Raw genomic sequence first — 17,994 nt, forward strand, 5'->3', positions numbered from 1 at the left:
TCGCTATCTATCCAACTCCATACCCTTTCTTTCTCTTTTAAATAACAAAAAAAACCCAAGAAATACACACAGAACTAAAAAGCAACCCAAAAAATATAAGCAAAAGAGCAATAAAGAAAAAAAGCCAAAACAAAGCAATATGAGACCAAAGTCTACAAAAAGACCATTGACTTTGCTTGTGTTGACCAAATACTCCCTCAGGGGCCTGGCCTCAAGTGTAGTTAATAAACCCAAATGTGACTCCATTGGAAAAAACTAATTTTTCTCCAATGTGAGCGTTGACTCCATTTTTTTTAACAGTGTAGTTATCCTTCAGCTTTGCATGGGAAAATTGAACTTGACTCCGAATTTTGTAGCTAACCATACAGAATTGTAAACATTTTGTGAATTTTGTTTCTCACATAGCTTGCAGAGAAAATAAGTTAGAAGTCAGACTTTGCACAGGGTCTGTGATAGTAAATGTGGCCACTCACACAATGGTGGGCATTGTATGGAGGGCTTACTTACTCGAGGGGCTGCAGGTACATCCTCAGCTCTGGGACCCAGGCTGTAACATCCTGAAGTCTGATTTTTTTGTTTTGTTTGTTTTTCTTTGTAGTCCTCATTTAATGTAATACTTTAAAAATCACGTTTTAAAAAATTAAAAATAAAATCAATCCCACTTGGAGATATTTACATATTTACATATTTTAAGCTGTGAGTGAAAATTATTCCAGTTGTTCAGAGACCTTAAAAATGACCCAGCTTGGGTCCTCTGGAAGTGTGTGCTCCAGCCCCACAGAATTTATTTTCTAGCAGCAACGATTTCAAGCCTTGTTCTTCTTTATCCAGGAAATACTCACAGCAGAGAGAAATGATGGACATGGCATGCAGCTTGTTCTCAGATCTGATGTATGGTCGCATACAAATAACAAAAATGTTTCCAAAGCAGGTAATGGCAGATACAACCCAGACAAAGACTCTCTGGATGATGCTTGCCAAGAGGTTCTCTAGAGATGAAATCCCATCCGTGTTGGGCTTACAGCTGCGCACATGTGGTGCATATCCACAGTACTGAAATTTCTTAAAATAGCTGGTTACAAAGGGGAGAAAAAATTATAACATATATTTAACTTAATGTCATCATTGACATATGTTTTCAGCATTTCTTGGTAGAAAATGTATTCATATAGGATTCAGTGGAATAGAAAATATTTCCTTACCAATCTCTCATAATTCTGAAGTTCAAAATTTAACTCTTAATCAATCACTTGACTTTATAGTAAAAGCATGTGTAGGTAAGAACTACAAGCAGGCATGACGAATGCATGCTAGACATATCTTAACATATGCATAACTGATTAGCTAGTGAACAGGAGAAGGGATTTATCCAAAGAAGCCTTCAATAGCTGTTTCCAGAATTCAGTGGTTCTCAAACTGTGGGTCACGACCCCTTTGAGAGTTGAATGACCCTTTCACAGGGGTCACCTAAGACATCATAAAATACAGATATTTACATGACAGTTCATAACAGTAGCAGTAATACAGTTATGAAGTAGTTCTGAAGATAATTTTATGGCTAGGGGTCACCACAATGTGACAACTGTGTTAAAGGCTAGAGCCGGTATAAACGCTTGGTCATGAAGCTCATAGCTTTGCCATAGCTGATCTTACTTACTGCTTAGCTCTTAGGGGGAAAACTAAATTCTTTCTATTTGCTGCTCCATGGCTTTTCAGTTACAAAAGTTATAATACAACATTACATTAAGTTATTATCTATAACTGCTAACCACATCCACCATTCACACTAGATTTTGAAACACGATGAAGAATTGCATGTTGATTGAATTTTTTCATCTATAGAGAGATACCTGCTAGGATAAAGACATCACCTGAATAAACAAGAATTGCTCTTATGTCAGCAGCAATAGGAACACCACTTCCTGGGTGTGTTTTAGATACCAGAAATAAGTTCTCTAATGAACTCCATGAGATCAGTGCTAGCAATATCGTAATAGGAGATTAAGCCTTCAGTGGAGGAGAATTGTTGGACAGGAAATTTTCTAGTGATAGTAGAGATTGGAATTCAGACTGTGTCAGTCTGTCTTACAGGCAAAGAGTGGTGGCAAAACAGAAATGATCTTTATAGCGTCAACAGCTGCAGTAATAAATGATACAAGGTGGAAGTCATTGTGTGCCTTGCACATGGGCAGGGCAGTTGCTGCTATGTCCATCTGGTTGTCTGCAGTTCTCTATGAGCTATGATGGGGTGGAACAGAATATAAGGATGGGTGTGCTGTTTCTTCTTGTTTAAGCGTCTGAAGCTGAACCACTTTCATCAACAGAACCTCAGTGGGTACTTGTTTGCTAGTTAAGCTGCCCAACATAGACTCATCTTTTAGCAATAATGTCTTTATCTCTTTTGAGGGAAGCCATCCTCCAGCCACAGGAATCTTGGTGGGTGTTCAGTAGAAGCCTTCCCTAGCTCAGGGTAGGCAAATACCCTAAGAGGACTCCTGAGTCTTGATGGCATGCAAATGGCTTATTTCAGCAGGGCTTGGCTAAGACCACTGTTCAACTCTTGTTCTCACGATTCCTGCCCACGTCTGGCTCTTCCTTTTACTTATTTCTAGATTCTGTGAGCTGCACTAGTTTCTTGCAATAAACTCTTATTGGCCAGACTGCTTTGTTGTTAGCAAGCAAAAAAGATTATGAAAGCTTTGTCTCTGAGGAATCTTGGGAAATAGAAACAATGCCCTGTGTTAGACTTACAGCACAAGGAAGATTACAGAATGGTTGATAAGACAGTTCTAAAGTATTGAAAATTACCACAATGTGAAGAACAGTCTAGCACTTGGTATGATAGCAACTCAACTCAAAATATGTATAAGATATATATGACCAATGCAAAACCAGACACAACATATAGAATTCACAAAGGTTATCATTTCATCCACATACTTTCTTCAACCATACTCTGATATTAGGGACAAATTTTCCCTGAGGATGGGTTCTCCCATCTTCATTAATTTGTAGCAATTATTTATATCTATTAAAAACATGTTTGTACATTACATATCATATATATTATACATTTATATGATATATAAATGCATGTTTTAAAACAATAAATAATTGCTACAAATTAATGTGTGTGTTGTATTGTGTTGTGTGAGATGTGTGTATATACCTGACTCGTGTGTTCCATGCATGGATGTGTAGGTCAGAGAATAGCTTCAGGTGTTGATCCTGACTTTCTACCTTGGTTTCGAGGCAGACCTTCTCTTGTTTGTGTCTGTACTTCACATTCCAGGTTATGTGGCTCCCAAGCTTCCAGTTGGACTGTCCTGTCCCTGTGTCCCAGCTCACTGGAGGAATGCTGAGATCACACACACACACACACACACACACACACACACACACACACACACACACATGCTCCTTGTTTTGTGTTTTACTTGGGTACCAGGAATCTGAACTCAGGCACTTTGACCTGTTGAGCCACCTCTCCAGCCTCTTTGTAATTCTTTTATATACATTCTTATGTCCTCATCTGGTGGTACTTACACAAAGTGTACCCATCACTAGCTTGCTGGGTAAATATCAGCATCTGTGCCAGGTACCAGAGATGTGTGTGCTCTGTATGACTCAGTTGGCCCTTCTTACATTTGTGTTTCTTGGTATTTGAACTTTTTCCCATAAAAATTTATCAGAGTGTGGAAAACTAAAATCTGTCAAGTTAATGTCAAACTTTAAGCATTTAACTATGGAATATTGATGTCTGAGACTATCTAGGCTGCTGGAAAATCCCATAGCCTTGGTTTTCTTTAATTTCTTTTTTTTTTTTAAGATTTATTTATTTTATGTATATGAGTACAGGGTAGCTGTCTTCAGACACACCAGAAGAAGGCATCGAATCCCATTACAGATGGTTGTGAACCACCATGTGGTTGCTGGGATTTGAACTCAGGACCCTCAGAAGAGTACTCAGTGCTCTTAACCGCTGAGCCATCTCTCCAGCCCCTTCCCATAGCCTTGGAATTTAAACAATTAACATTTATTTCTCACTTCCCCATGCTGGGAAGTCCAAGGTCAAGGCAGCAGCATATTAGATACCTGGTGAAGTCTTGTTTCCTGTTACATTTTTACTATGTGAACTCACATAGTGGATGGTGCAAGAGAAATCCTCCCTCCTTCCCTTTCTCCCTCCATCCTTCTTTTCCTCCTTCTTTTCTTCTTTTCTCTCCTAAAGTTTGATACTTTTAACTTTTTTATTTTCCCTCTTTTGTGTGAAATTCACGGTAAGAGGGTTACATGGTTATAGGCTCACATGGCTATAGGTTCTCATGGTTATAGGGTCACATGGTCACATGGTCACATGATTCTAGGCTTACACGGTTCTAGGATTTATGAGAGGTCTAAACATCCTTTGCTGGATATTTTAAATTTCTATTCCTTCACAGAGGTGCTGGTTAACTCAGGTCCTCATGTTTTCATAGCATTTCCCCCAGCTGAGCTATCACCCCACCCAGGATTCCTCCCTCTCCCCCTGTCTCTTTCCTCTTGTGGGAATCCATCAAACCCAGTGCTTTGATGTACTAGCTCTAGCCTTTCTTAAATTCATTTTTGTTTTGAGACAGGGTATCACTATGAAGCCATGAGTAGCTTTGAATTCTCCCTATAGACCAGGCTGACTCCCAACTTAGAGATGCACCATCTCTGTTTTCCAGTTGCTGGGTTTAAAGGTGGTATGCCACCATCCTGTTTTTCAATTCTCTTTAAAAGGGATACTGATGCTTCATGAAGGATCTGCCCTCATGAGCTAATCAGCTTTTCCAGGCTTCACCTTTTAATAATACCATCACTTTGGGGTTAGGATTGCAACATACAATCTGGAAGAGGGGCACAAATACTAACCATACAGAGATAAAGTAATAGAAATTGTTAATACTTTATTTATATTTAATATATATATATATGTTATATGGGGACATAAAAATTAAAATCAAGGTGAACAACAAGAAGACATCTACTTACATGTGAGAGAGATTTATGAGCGGTCTAAACATCCTTTGTTGGATATTTGAAATTTCTATTCCTTCAAGGCTGCTAAAAATACCAAGTAATAGTCAAAAGCACATATGTTAGCCACAGCATAGTAAAGCAATTATTTTTGTGAAAGACAATGTAGCAATGTGCCTTTAGTTAACATTGTTCTAAGTGAGATACTCAGTCTCAGCCTCTCTAGACACTTCCTTGGCTCGTAGCCATGTATATCCTTAAAAAAAATCTTCACGGTTCATGATACAATACCTAATGCATGCTAACAAGTCAATAAATGTTTGTAGAATAAGTGCATATACATTATATTCTGGACATCTTTAATTTTTCCAATGCCTTGTAAGTCATACTTTTTATCTAATAAAGAGCTATTTTACTGTAGAATAGTTAGATAAGATGAACTGAGGCTTATCTTTTAAAGACAATTAGACATTAACAGAGCTTTTGGTGTGTGTGCTTGTGTGTGTGTGTTGGGAGTCATGATTAACATAGTCTAGAAAATTGCATTTGAGGGTAATCTTTGTTGTCATCTTGACACACTTGGGAAGAGGGAATCTCAGTTGTGGAAACAGCCTCCATTGTTTTGGCTAGTGGGCGTATCTGTGGTGCATTTTCTTGATTAATGATTGACGTCGGATAGCTTGCAAGCCAGTAAGCAGCATTCCTCCATGGTTTCTGCTTCAAGCCTCGAGTTCCTGCTTTGGCTTTTCTCAATGATGGATTGTAACCCATAGGCCAGATAAACCCTTTTCTCCCCAAGTTTATTTTGGTCAGTGTTTTATTACAGCAATGTTCTATTATAACAAGCTAGGAGAGATACTTATAGTAAATCTCAACTACCCAGAACTAATGGAGCAATGAGTATGCCCCATACATTCAGAGAACATAAGTGCACAATTTGGTATCTTAATCTTGGTGTCACAGAGAGATGTAGAGGCTCATTATCATTTAATTTTTAGTTTGTTGACATGATATAGGAGCAATTCTATATGTCTATAGTCCATCAAGAACTCATATATTTTTGTGGAGCTTGAAATAAAACATAATTAAAAGATACAAGAGCATGTATGCTATTAGTATTGAAGTAAAACTGTACAAGCATATACTTACAGAGACTTGAGTTTGGCAAGATAATCGAATTGATTTACTTCAATTTTCTGGATTGGGTTATAAGAAATATTCCTGAGTTAAAAAAAAGACAGCCATAAGTCATTCCTAAAAATTGTTTGGGGAAAGAGAATATATTTGTTGACTTTGAATCAATTTGAGACATTTACTAAAAAAATGTAGTACAACTCAAAGTATATTGAAAATTTAAATGTAAGCCCTGAGACCATAGAGGAAGACCTCCATGAAACTGGCCTGGCAGTGATTTCCTTTGGATGTGATTTCCAAAACATAAACAGTAAAAGCAGCAAGAGCCAGAGAGGACCACATCAACCCCAAAAACTTCTTCACACCATGAAAGGAGGAGACTACAGCATAGAAAAACGACTTGCAAGGCACTCTCTCATTTTTCTCTCTCTTCCTCTAGTTTTGTTCTGCACACACTGTGGTAAACATGCACTCCACCACTGAGCCACATCCCTACCCCTGCAGAGCATCCATTGAGGATGGATTAATATCTAAAAAAATATAGGGAACTAAATGCAATAGGAAAAGACAAATAATCTGATAAAGAAACAGACAAAGAACATGAGTAGATATTGCCTAAAAGAAGACACACAAATGGTTAACAGATAGATAAAGCAATCTCAGAATCAGTATTCATCAGAAAAAATTACTAATTTATTTATTAGAGACAGAGAATAGCTGAGGATGACATTGTATGTTCCTAGATTTGGCCTTGACTTTTGAACTTCTTAACTTCAAGAACAGGTAGCCACATAAAATTCTATTGGTTATAAATTAGGCAGGCTGCTGTATTTTATTATAGTAGCAGGAGATGAACTAGATCAACAGCAATAAAGGGAAAGATATTCTTGTTCATGGCATTGGAAAACTCAGTCCATATTAAAGTTTACGAATTTATATAAGACATCAAAGGTGCCCAAATAGCAAAAGCAGTATTGGAAAAAAAGAACAGCATTAGGGTTCCCACAGTAATCTACAGCTGGGTAGACCAAAGGGATCAACTATAGAGTCCACAGACAACCTGACTCAGACATAATCAGATAACTTTTGACATAGGTGTCAAAGGCATTCAACAAGGAAAGGACATTAAAAAAAAAAAAAAACAGTGTTGGGAAAATTGGATAACCTAGTGCGAAAGAATAGAATTAGACCCTTACTGGACCATGTACCCAGGCTTACTCCAAAAGGATGCACCTAAAGGTAATGCTATCGAAATAGAAGAGAATTCCATTGAGTGGATCTGACAGTGTCTTAGATATGAAGCTGAAAGTTTAGACAAGAAAGTAAATGATAGAAGAGTGGCAGTGTATTAAAATTAAGGAAATGTCACTCATCACAGAGAGGAAAACACATGTGAGATCTCTGTAGGACATAGGACTGTCTGTAGGAAACACAGGATACGTAAAGAATTAAAACTCAACAACTGCAAAAGGAGATCACATAAAAACGAATGAAGCACGTGAGTAGCTTTTCCCTCGGAAGACAGGTAAGTGACTAAACATGTGGGAAAAAATCCTCAACACCACTGTTTGCAGAGCAGTGAAAATCCGATCCTCAAGGATTCTCAGCTAAGGTGACTGTGAGCCAGAGAAATGAAAACAACAGGTGTTGGAAGATGGTGGAACCTGGAGCCCTGTGCAGCGAGAGAGAGGTACAATGGCACAGCTCTGGTGGGAAACACAGTGAAACAGAGCAAAGCTAGAACTACCGTGTGACCCAGTCACCTAATTTCTGGGTCTCTGGTTCAGGATTTTTTTTGCTTTACAACAGTGTAAAAGCAATGTACCTCTAATGGAAGCCATACTTTAAGGGTGGTTGTATGGTTTAGTGGTAGAGGGCTTTGCCTAATATGCATTATTCACCCCTGAATACAGTATTACTGTCTTGATACAGCACTATTGAGAAAGGGAGGTATAAAGGGATAAGTGAAAAGGGGAGTTCCTCTAAGATCTTCTCTCGGCCTGCAGCTCCCAGACAGCCATCAAAACTCAACAGTACAAAGCAGATACTCTACAGTACAGTGGTTCCTAATTTACAGTGGTGGAGAGAATATTAATAGTAAATGAGCTTTAAAGTGAATAGTTCTGATTTATGATGCCTTCATTAGGTAAACTTAAAGGTTGCTGTGAGTTAAGAAGGAACATAGAACCCAAATAACTGAAGGTGGACATCCAGACATGAACGGGCACATGTGTTCATAACAGCATTATGCAAACTAGCCAAAAGGTGGAAGCAATCCAAGTGCCCATGGGCTGGAGGATGACTGCACACAGTGTATGAGGTTTTATTATCCAGACTTTAAGAGCAAATAGAATTCTGACACATACTACAATATTGATGTACCTTGTTGGTATGGTAAGAGAAACAAGCCCATCACAAAATAGCAACTATGGACACAGAGCAAGAAGGATGGTGGTTGCAGGACTGGGGCTGGATGGATGTGGCATTCGTGCTTGATGGTTATAGGGCTTCATATATGTACTAAGTAAAAAAAAAAAATCTATGGAGGTGGATGCAGGTGAGAGTTGAACAGGAATGTGGAAGATCTTGATGTAATCCAGTGATATAGAAACAGATGGATAACCCAAATGCTATGTATAGTTTACCACAGTTGAAAAATAAGATAAAGAAATGAAGAGGTAAGTTAATGTCTTACAATTGTGACAGCTCCTTCAGATCCTTAAATATGTTCGGTGGAAGATTTTCAATCTTATTACTGCCTAAATCCCTAGGGAGACAATTGCAAACATGTCACATTGTTGTTTGAAGACTTCATTCATTGGTAGAAGAGCCATTTAAAAACCATTTACAACTTTCCAATAGTGCCTTTGGGGAGTTGGGTTAAATACCAAGAGAAGAGCTATCTCCCTAGTGTGGGGATTGAACTCACAGCCTTGATCCTGCTCAATGTGTGCCCTACTCCTGAGCTCTGCCTCCACATGCATGAAGTCAAGAGGCTTTAGAAGAGGGAGTGAAATAAAACCTGTTCTATCATGAGCCAGGGATGGTAGTACATATCCCTAATGCAAACATTTGGGAAGTGGAAGCAGGAAGGTCAGAAGTTCAAGGACATCCTCAACACTACAATGTACTCAAAGCCAGAATGGGTCTAAAAAATCTTCTCTCTCCATCTTTTAAGTTCTATTCCATATTTCATCCTTTCTCTTCCTCCTTCCTCCTTTTCTGTTAGAGTAAGGACACAATTTGAAGCCCCAGTTTTTCTTTTGTCCGGGTTTCTTACAGTTACCTCAAAACATGCAATTTGAGGTTCAAGTTTCACAGAGATGCACAGGCTCATAGTCTCCTGGGCGGGACATATGTGTGCAGAGGGGGAACCTAACATGATGTCACCTTGGAGCTATAAAGGGCTTTCAGCAGCATTGTCTGTGAAGTGTTGACATGAGAGAGGCTCTAGCTTCTTTTAAACAAGAAAAGGTCTCAGTGAGCTTGAATTAGGAGATTGTGAGTTACAACAGGAAAAGTGACTTCTCCCACCCGCCTCCAGGGGTCAGGCAGGAGGAAAAAGCAACCTGTGGGTACCCTGCCTCTTTGGAGCAATAAAACAGAACATTGTAGGATGCATTTTATTTATTAACCTTACCCTGGTTTTATTCTTTGTTCAAAGCTATGTTTTCTTTTTTTTCCCACATTTTTTTTATTATGTATTTTCCTCAATTACATTTCCAATGCTATCCCAAAAGTCCCCAAAGCTATGTTTTCTTTATCTAACTTATCTCAAATATTTGTTTCATATTTTATTTTGTATTTACTTTTGTAAGCTATCTGAATTGTTCTGTGACCCATGGGCCCATATACTGTTTGGAAAAGGGAAATTAATATTTTTAATTAATATAATAAATATTATATGTGTAACTAATACGAAGTAAAACTGGAAAAGAACATTCTTAATGCATATTTAGTTAGACTTACAATTCATCTAGTTTCTGGAGGTGTGTAAATGCATGTTCATTTAAGTAATTGATTTTGTTCTTCCTCATTACCCTGAAAATTAAAAAAAAAACATGTTAACATGTGGACATAATTATAATATGACTACTAAATGTAACTCTTGAAAGATAACATAAAAATCATGAATATAGAGTACATTCTCATATTAGGATATTTTGAATAGTATGATTGATTAATATACAGTTTATTTATTTAGGAAGCCCAGTCTCAACTATGCAGCCCTTTCTGGCCTCAAACTCACGATCTTTCTGTGTCAACCTCTTGAGTGTTGCAACTACAGATGTGTGCCACCATGCCTAGCTTCAGTCTGAGTTCATTCTTAAATTTCTCAAATCTTTTAATAGGGGCTATATGAAAATGTAATTCAAATCTGTGATTAGAAAAGAAGAAAGACCTCTTCAGAACAAAAACTGAGTGTCTTGCAGCTATGAGCACAGGCATTTCAGACTTGCCTTCTCAGTCTGAAGGGTGTATCTATCTAACAAAACGCTCCATGCACCACAGACCTCTCATTTGCTAGTGCATGGAGTTAGGATGAAGTCACCTAGGGTTTTATTGCTGTGAACAGGCACCATGACTAAAACAACTCTTATAAGGACGACATTTAATTGGGGTTGGCTTACAGGTTCACAGATTCAGTCCATTATCAGCAAAGCAGGAAGGAACATGGCAGCATCCAGGCAGGTATGGTGCAAGAGGGGCTGAGAGTTCTGCCTCTTGTTCTGAAGACAGCTAGGAGATGACTGGCTTCCAGGCAGCTAGGATGGGGGTCTTAAAGCCCACATCCACAGCCGCACACCTACTCCAAGGCCATACCCTCCAACAAGGCTGCAACTCCAAATCGTGCTGCTCTCTGGACCATTTTCAAACCATCACAATTGCCTTAATTAATATAAGAAGACCTAGCCTGAGAGTGGGCAGCATCATTTCCTTGGAGCCCAGGACTGCATAGAAGTAGAGAGATCTAGCAGAAGATTAAGCACACAAATATTATTTTTCTCTGCTCTAGATCAAGGAGGTGATGGGGCAAGCTGCCTTAATAAGTCCTGCCACTATGAATTCTCTGTCATGATGAACTATAACCTGGAATTGTACGCTAGAATAAATGTTTTGTCCACTAAGTTGCTCTTTGTCAGGGCGCTTTATCACAGTATAAGTGAGAAATGGGCATCTATTTTCTTCCCTTGAGGTCTAATGTACTCGTTGCAGATATTTAAATGCTATGTGACATGTCTTCAAGTAGCCTTGTGCTAGCTAGCTCTACATATTTAACTCTGTCCATCACTACAAAACATTGCCACCTTCTCCCAGTAACTCTGGACCTAAACCATAGACACCTACAGGGAGAAACCCAAATGATTTTTTTTTTTCTGTATAGAAGTTTAAAAGTCAATGCGAATGGTTATTCCTGAGAACATACATATAGGTAAGACTACATAGATTGAGCAGGTTATATTTAGGAGCGGGTTATATATTTATATTTAACAAGATCTATCTATCTATCTATCTATCTATCTATCTATCTATCTATCTATCTATCTATCTACATCTGGCTGGCTTGGGAATCACTATGTAGATCAGGCGAGCCTCAAACTCTTAGAGATATATATGCCTTTGCCTCTGGAGTACTAGGATTAAAGTACTGATTTTTTTTTTTATTCTTGAGATTAGAATTACATCACTTCTCCCTTCCCTTTCCTTCCTCATACCCCTTCTTGATTTTTCCCAGATCCATATTCTCTTTTTTCACTGATTGTTTCATATATGTATATATATATGTATACACACACACACACACACACACACACATATATATATATATAGTTTCATTACATATAGATATTTTCACTACCTGTTTATCATCTATCTGTCTATTATCTATCCATCCAAGTTTCACATAAAGGATTCATTTGGTTTGGGAAGGTCAACATTACCTTAAAAAAGATAGTACTTACAATACAGTTAAATTATTGCAGGAAATAAAAGTCAAATTTCTTAAATTATGGATACGGTTGCCTTCAAAGTCCCTACAACATAAAAATGGAACACAAATTAAATTCATAGACAAAAATAAATTGGCTAGGAATTATTTGCTACCAAATAAAACATCGTCTCTTTACATTCTGTTTACAATGGTTTGTATAGCAGCTGAATATACATATATACTATATATATCTATGCTGTATACATGTAGTATTATTGCCTGTCATCTGTAGCAATAGTTAAAATGATATGAGGTTTATCATATTCCCATTTCCTTTCTCCCTCTAATCTCTTCCATTTTTCCTTAGTTCTGGTCAAACTGCTGGCTTCTTTTTCTTTGATTTTTACTGCTACATATGCACACATATACATGCATAAATATAAATACAATCTTCTGAATATATATATTCAATAAATTATATATGTACATGTATATATATATATATACACACACACATATATGTGTGTGTGTGTATGTATAAAATTTCAGAGCTGCCTACTTGCTATTGGATAACCAATTAGTTGTTCGTCACTGGAGAAGACTAATTGTCCCTCTCTTAGAAGTCACTAGTTGCCTGTACTTCTCTAGGCGTGGGACCCAGTGAAAGTTTCTCCTTTGGCCTTAGTGTGTTTATTAGTGATATCATTGTTTGAGTGTTGTCTAGGTGGCCATAATGTTGTGGGATTGAGAGTATAGCTTTGCCTCTCTTCTGGCAGACACAGTCCCACGGTTGGTCCTTTTAGTTTTGGCACTCTTTCTGCACTCTCCCCTTGTGATATGTTCTTTTAGTGCCATGGGTGTGGAAGCTGTGTTGGGGCTGGGCACACCATGATCAGTTGTTTTCTGCATTTTGACAGTTGTGGTTATTTTATTTATTTATTTATTTATTTATTTTGTGATAGTCTCCCTGAGAGAATATTTAGTTCCTGTCTCCTCAACTCAAGTAGTCCTAGAAAAGATTCCTAACAGCCTGCCATTGCTGTTAGCCATCGTATCTGTTCTTTCAGGCAAGCATCTCTTGTTCTTCACTTCAATCTGGGGAGCTGCCTAGACATTCCCCTGGAGTGCCTGTGCTGTGTGGAGCTGACATCACACACACGGAGTCTCTTCACAGCATCAGAAGTTGACTTTTATTTCTCCCACTGCTGGCGACCAAGTGCAAGGCTTTGCCCATAGTAGACTGATGCCTTACTACTGAGCTACATTCTCAGCTAGAATTGTTCTACATTGCACCTCTCCTTTGACCCCAGCAGTAGGGGTATGGTAGAACTTTGCAGAGCACAAGGATATCCTGCCCTGAACACTGCCCTTAGGTCTAAGGGTATCACATACTTAGTTTAATGGTTGCCAGATGGCATGAAGTTGCTCAGAAGCAACAGTGACTCGTGCAGGGTAAAAGTGTGGGAGAGCTACTAAAACCTCCACGGAAAACTTGCAAAGCTCTAGAGAAAAGCCAGTGTCTTGTCAGCACCAAGGACACTGTCGGCCTTGCTTTGGGAACTACACTTTAGTCGACATTGACAGAGTAAAATATATCCGAAAGATTGGGAAGATCAAGAATTAAGGGATCTAAACACTGAATACATTGGAGAAGGTTATGTTTACTCCTGGAGAAGGTATGTTTACAATGGAGAGCAGCATAAGAGGAGCGTATTTGAAGTCAGGCTGTAGAATGAACAGCAGACCGCTCTTCTGGAGGAAGAGTTCTTCATTCTATGAAAGTGGCTGCTAAACGCTAAGAGAACTGCTTCGTTAGTTAGTTAGTTGTCTCGGTTCAGGCTTTTGGTCTGGCCCTGTTCCTTTCATCTTATTGCTAATGGTTATTCATGAGCGTACCACCAGGTGGCAGTGTTCTATGGCAAATCAAAGTATACTCTATTAAAATTGCATGCCGCAGCTCCCACCTGTAATCTCAGCAGTAGGGAGAATGGGACAGGAGGATACCTGCGAGTGAGTTTAAGGCCAGCCTGGGCTACATAGTGAAATCTTGTTTAAAAAATAGTCTCGATTCACATTTTTCTTTTTGGGTGCTTAGGATTCAACCCAGGATCCTTTGCACTAAGTTAGCACTCAACCATCAAGCTGTCTCTCCAGCCACACAGTGCACACAATGTTAACTGTTGATCGCTTCTGTAAGCACTGCTCGATTGTGTTTAGTTACTAAGTTTCTCATTATCTTCATGAGTTTATTACTCAGCATGTCTACTTTGCTGTAAATTTGGATACAAAACAGTCAACTTTTGAAAATTTCTTACAAAACAGGAGGTAAAGGGAGTTTTCTTCATTCCGGTAGGCAGTTTGTTGATTGAACTTTTCAATAGTAATTTTGGTCATTTCTTTAGAAAAAAAAAAAACAAACAAACAAACCAGGACCTCACTCTGTACCCCTGGTTACCTTGAATTTCTAGTGATCCTTCTTCCTCAGCCTCTTGCTTTAGCCTCCTGAGGTTATAGGTGTGAGCCACCATACCAGGCCAAACCCGTAACAGGCATATTTACTGATTGACTGAATGCTAACTCATGGAATGATACTTACTACTATGCAAAGCCACGGTGTCAACATATTACACAGAACAAGTAAGGAACTTTCTCAAAACATCCCTCAGCCCCATTGTATCATGATTAGTGCTAATCAATACATTCTCATCACTCAGAATTTAGGGATAAAACTAAACAATGTAGCTTTCTGCATCAGCTTAATAGGTGAGTGATTGACAGAGGGAAAAGGAAGTGTGACACAGACCACGGAACGTCCCCCTCCCGCTTCCTTCTTCCAGATTCCAAAATACTGTTCTCTTTCAGGTATTGCATTTTGGTGAAAGTTTAGAGACGTTGGCCAATGAGGGTATTTAATATAAAAATACAATAATAAAACAATGCAAAGAAACTTGATACACTAGTTACCTGGCACAGAAGACCCTTGGTGTCCAATATGAGTTAGGCAAATTCAGAAAATGTAGCAGATAGATAAATAGATTGATAGATGGATAGGTAGATGGATGGGTGGATAGATGGATGGATAAGTAGATGGTAGATAAGAGATAGATGGATAGATGGATTGGTGAATAGATAGATAAATAGATAGACACATAGGTGGATATATGGGTGGATAGGTGGATAGACAGACAGACAAACAGAAAGACAGGGCGAGGGAGATTGACTTACAGCCAGTGCAGGCGGGGCATGTGCTGACAGAGGGGTTTGTCAGGCAAACGGGTAAGGGCATTATTCATCAGCACTCTAAAAAGGAAAGAAACCATGAAAAATCACATTTTCTGGTTCTTTTATGTCTCCAGGCAAACACAGTGTTATCGTTACTGTTCAGAAACTTCGAGAAGCCCCTGCTACAAACAAGTCTTTCCCACCACTTTTTCTGGGCACACCCTGCAGTACTGAAGTGCTTTGGTAGTAAGAACATTTTTACATACATCGGTTTTCCCCTCAGGGAACAGTAACATTAGTCTCTGAACAAAAGCATGTGCCCATCCACAGCAGGCTGGGCAAATGAGGTGACCTGTGTAGGAGGCTTTTCCTTTGCTGAAGCTGCTGCACAGGAGGGCAAGTGCTTAAGTACACATCAGTACAGTGCAGTGGTAGCCTGTGCTCAGGTCTGGTCACCAACCAGGCAGACCTTTACATGGCCTTAGAGAATATGCTCAAGGTGGTTTAGTGGAGAAAGCTTCTTTCAGGCTTTAATAATTATAAATTAATGTTACTATGCTTAAGCTTTTGATGTTTTATTTCTGTCTCTTCAGTTGGAATACTTTAAATTTTTTATTATATCAATTTGCTTATTTATTGGTGTGTCTGTGTGTTTGTGTGTGTATGTAATACAGTATGCTACAGTTTGTATGTAGAGTTGCAGGAGTGGATCTTTCTACCATGTAGGTCCTGGGGATTGAACTCAGGTTGTCAGGCTTGGTGGCAATCGCCTTCTCTCACTGAGCCATCTCACATCCCTGTTAGTTTTAACTGAGTACTTACAAGAGAATAAGAGAATTTAGCCCGTAAAATGTGAGTGGGGAAATTCGACTGAGGTGATTGTCTTCAATTATCCTGTCAGCAACAAGACAACAGAGTTATGTGGGCATTTTCAGAACCTTAAAAACCAGTATAAGGAAATGCCACACAAATGAAACGTACAGCCATTCCAGTCTGTGGAGATCTTCAAAAACTCCTGGCTTTAGGAAGGTTATTCTGTTATGACTGAGGTACCTGGAAAGGAGACATAACAGCAGTGAGTTTATTATTTTTGATGTTTTACAAGAAGGGTAGTAACTCCAGCCATTGCTTCTCCTATACCACGTTCACCACATATCACTTCCTGCCTTTGAACTTCTAAGGGCCCTTATCATTTATTATGTCATTTCTAGCTTTAAATTTCCCACAGTTAGCTAATGAATTGGTCTACGTTTTAGTGACCTACTCTGCTGTCTTCTAGATAGGTATCATCCTGTGATCAGTCACTCAAAGGCTTTGTCCCCAGCGGGCACTATTGGGAGTGGCTGAGGACCTTTAGGGAGTAGGACCCTGTGTGTCTCTTCAGGTCATTTGGGATGACCTTTTCTGTGGTGTTCTTAAATGATGTCTTTCTCTTCCTTACTTTACAGCCATGAGGTGGGCGAGTGTTCTGCTATGAGTTCCCACCCCCTTGGGCTGCCTTATCACAGGCTCAGAGTCATGGAGTCAGCCAATCACAGGCAGACATCAAAAGGGAGAGCCAAGACCTTTCCTCTTTATAAGTTAATTATCACAAGGATTTTGTTATATCCCCGACAGAGGATTAACAAATGGGGTAGTTTTAGCAAGTGTATCAGCCTATTTGTCGAAGGACATTGAATCCGGAGAGGCAGACAGGGTGTGAAAAGGTAATTAGGTGACATGAAAAACCCAGAGGGTCGTGTACAACACATGGTTACTCATTTGCAGAAGGCACCTGATCTGTAAAGATTGGGAACTGAGGACTACAGGGTGACGGAGGGGAAAAAAAGGAGGCGCAGTTAAGAAGTGTCTCCGATGAGGAAGACTGAATCTCACACTTTGAAACCACAGACTATAAAGATGGTAGAAACAGATTTGTTGGGTAACGATCAAGAATGGGGTAGTGAGGAGGTGGAGCAAGACAGGTAGGATAAGATGCTAAATAAATAGGACTGGTGAGATGGCTCAGCAGGACAATGTGCTTACTCCAAAACATAGTGACCTGAGTTAAATCCCCAGGACCCACATATTGGAGAGAGAAAACTGAGGTGACAAATTTGACTTCCATGCTTGCCATGTCCCACCAGTGCACCACCCCATCCCCTCCCAGGCAAGAATGAAATACAACTGGAACAAAGAAAACCTAAGGCAAATGGGAAGAATGAGATGCAGGCAGGGAATCATTGGTTCATGCAAGCTTCAGATACACTTATTTATAAGAGGCTGCTTGTAAGGATGTGGATGGATGCATGGAACTTTGAAAGTCTCTTAAAAAAAAAAAAGTGTTCCCTGGGCTGGAGAGATGGCTCAGTGGTTGAAAGCATTTGCTGCTTGCTCTTCCAGAGGTCCTGGTTTTGATTCTCTGCATGCACATGGTAGTTCATGTGGATGAGGACTTCCACCTTGCCTTGAGAGTCTAGGGGATTTGATACTGTTTTCTGACACTCTCGGGCACTCAGTGTACATGGGGCACAGACACACATGCAAGCAAACCATCCATGTACACAGAATTTAAAAGGAAAAAAGATGGCTTTCCTTTTCCACCACGATACACAACTTCATACCCATTTGAATAGTCAGTATCAAAACAAACCATCCAAGCCAGGAAAGGATGAGGGTGAGGGCGAGGGTGATGGTGAGGCTGAGGGTGAGGGCGGCAGTGGGGG

At 39.3% G+C, this 17,994-nt stretch overlaps 1 protein-coding gene across 2 annotated transcripts in view; it reads right to left on the minus strand.

Moving 5' to 3' along the window:
* The window catches only part of Rxfp1 (relaxin family peptide receptor 1), a 388,551-nt gene that overhangs the window by 9,676 nt on the left and 360,881 nt on the right, over positions 1-17,994 (minus strand). For both annotated transcript variants that reach the window (XM_029475590.1, XM_021158615.2), the window contains exons 7-15: positions 16,271-16,342; positions 16,112-16,183; positions 15,293-15,367; positions 12,099-12,170; positions 10,105-10,176; positions 8,831-8,902; positions 6,151-6,222; positions 5,017-5,088; positions 843-1,072 (exon numbers count right to left, since the gene is read on the minus strand). In XM_029475590.1, the coding sequence (XP_029331450.1) occupies positions 843-1,072; positions 5,017-5,088; positions 6,151-6,222; positions 8,831-8,902; positions 10,105-10,176; positions 12,099-12,170; positions 15,293-15,367; positions 16,112-16,183; positions 16,271-16,342 (809 nt within the window). The remainder of the gene's footprint in view (positions 1-842; positions 1,073-5,016; positions 5,089-6,150; positions 6,223-8,830; positions 8,903-10,104; positions 10,177-12,098; positions 12,171-15,292; positions 15,368-16,111; positions 16,184-16,270; positions 16,343-17,994) is intronic.

Source organism: Mus caroli, chromosome 3, assembly GCF_900094665.2.
Source record: "Mus caroli chromosome 3, CAROLI_EIJ_v1.1, whole genome shotgun sequence".
Taxonomy (NCBI): domain Eukaryota; kingdom Metazoa; phylum Chordata; class Mammalia; order Rodentia; family Muridae; genus Mus; species Mus caroli.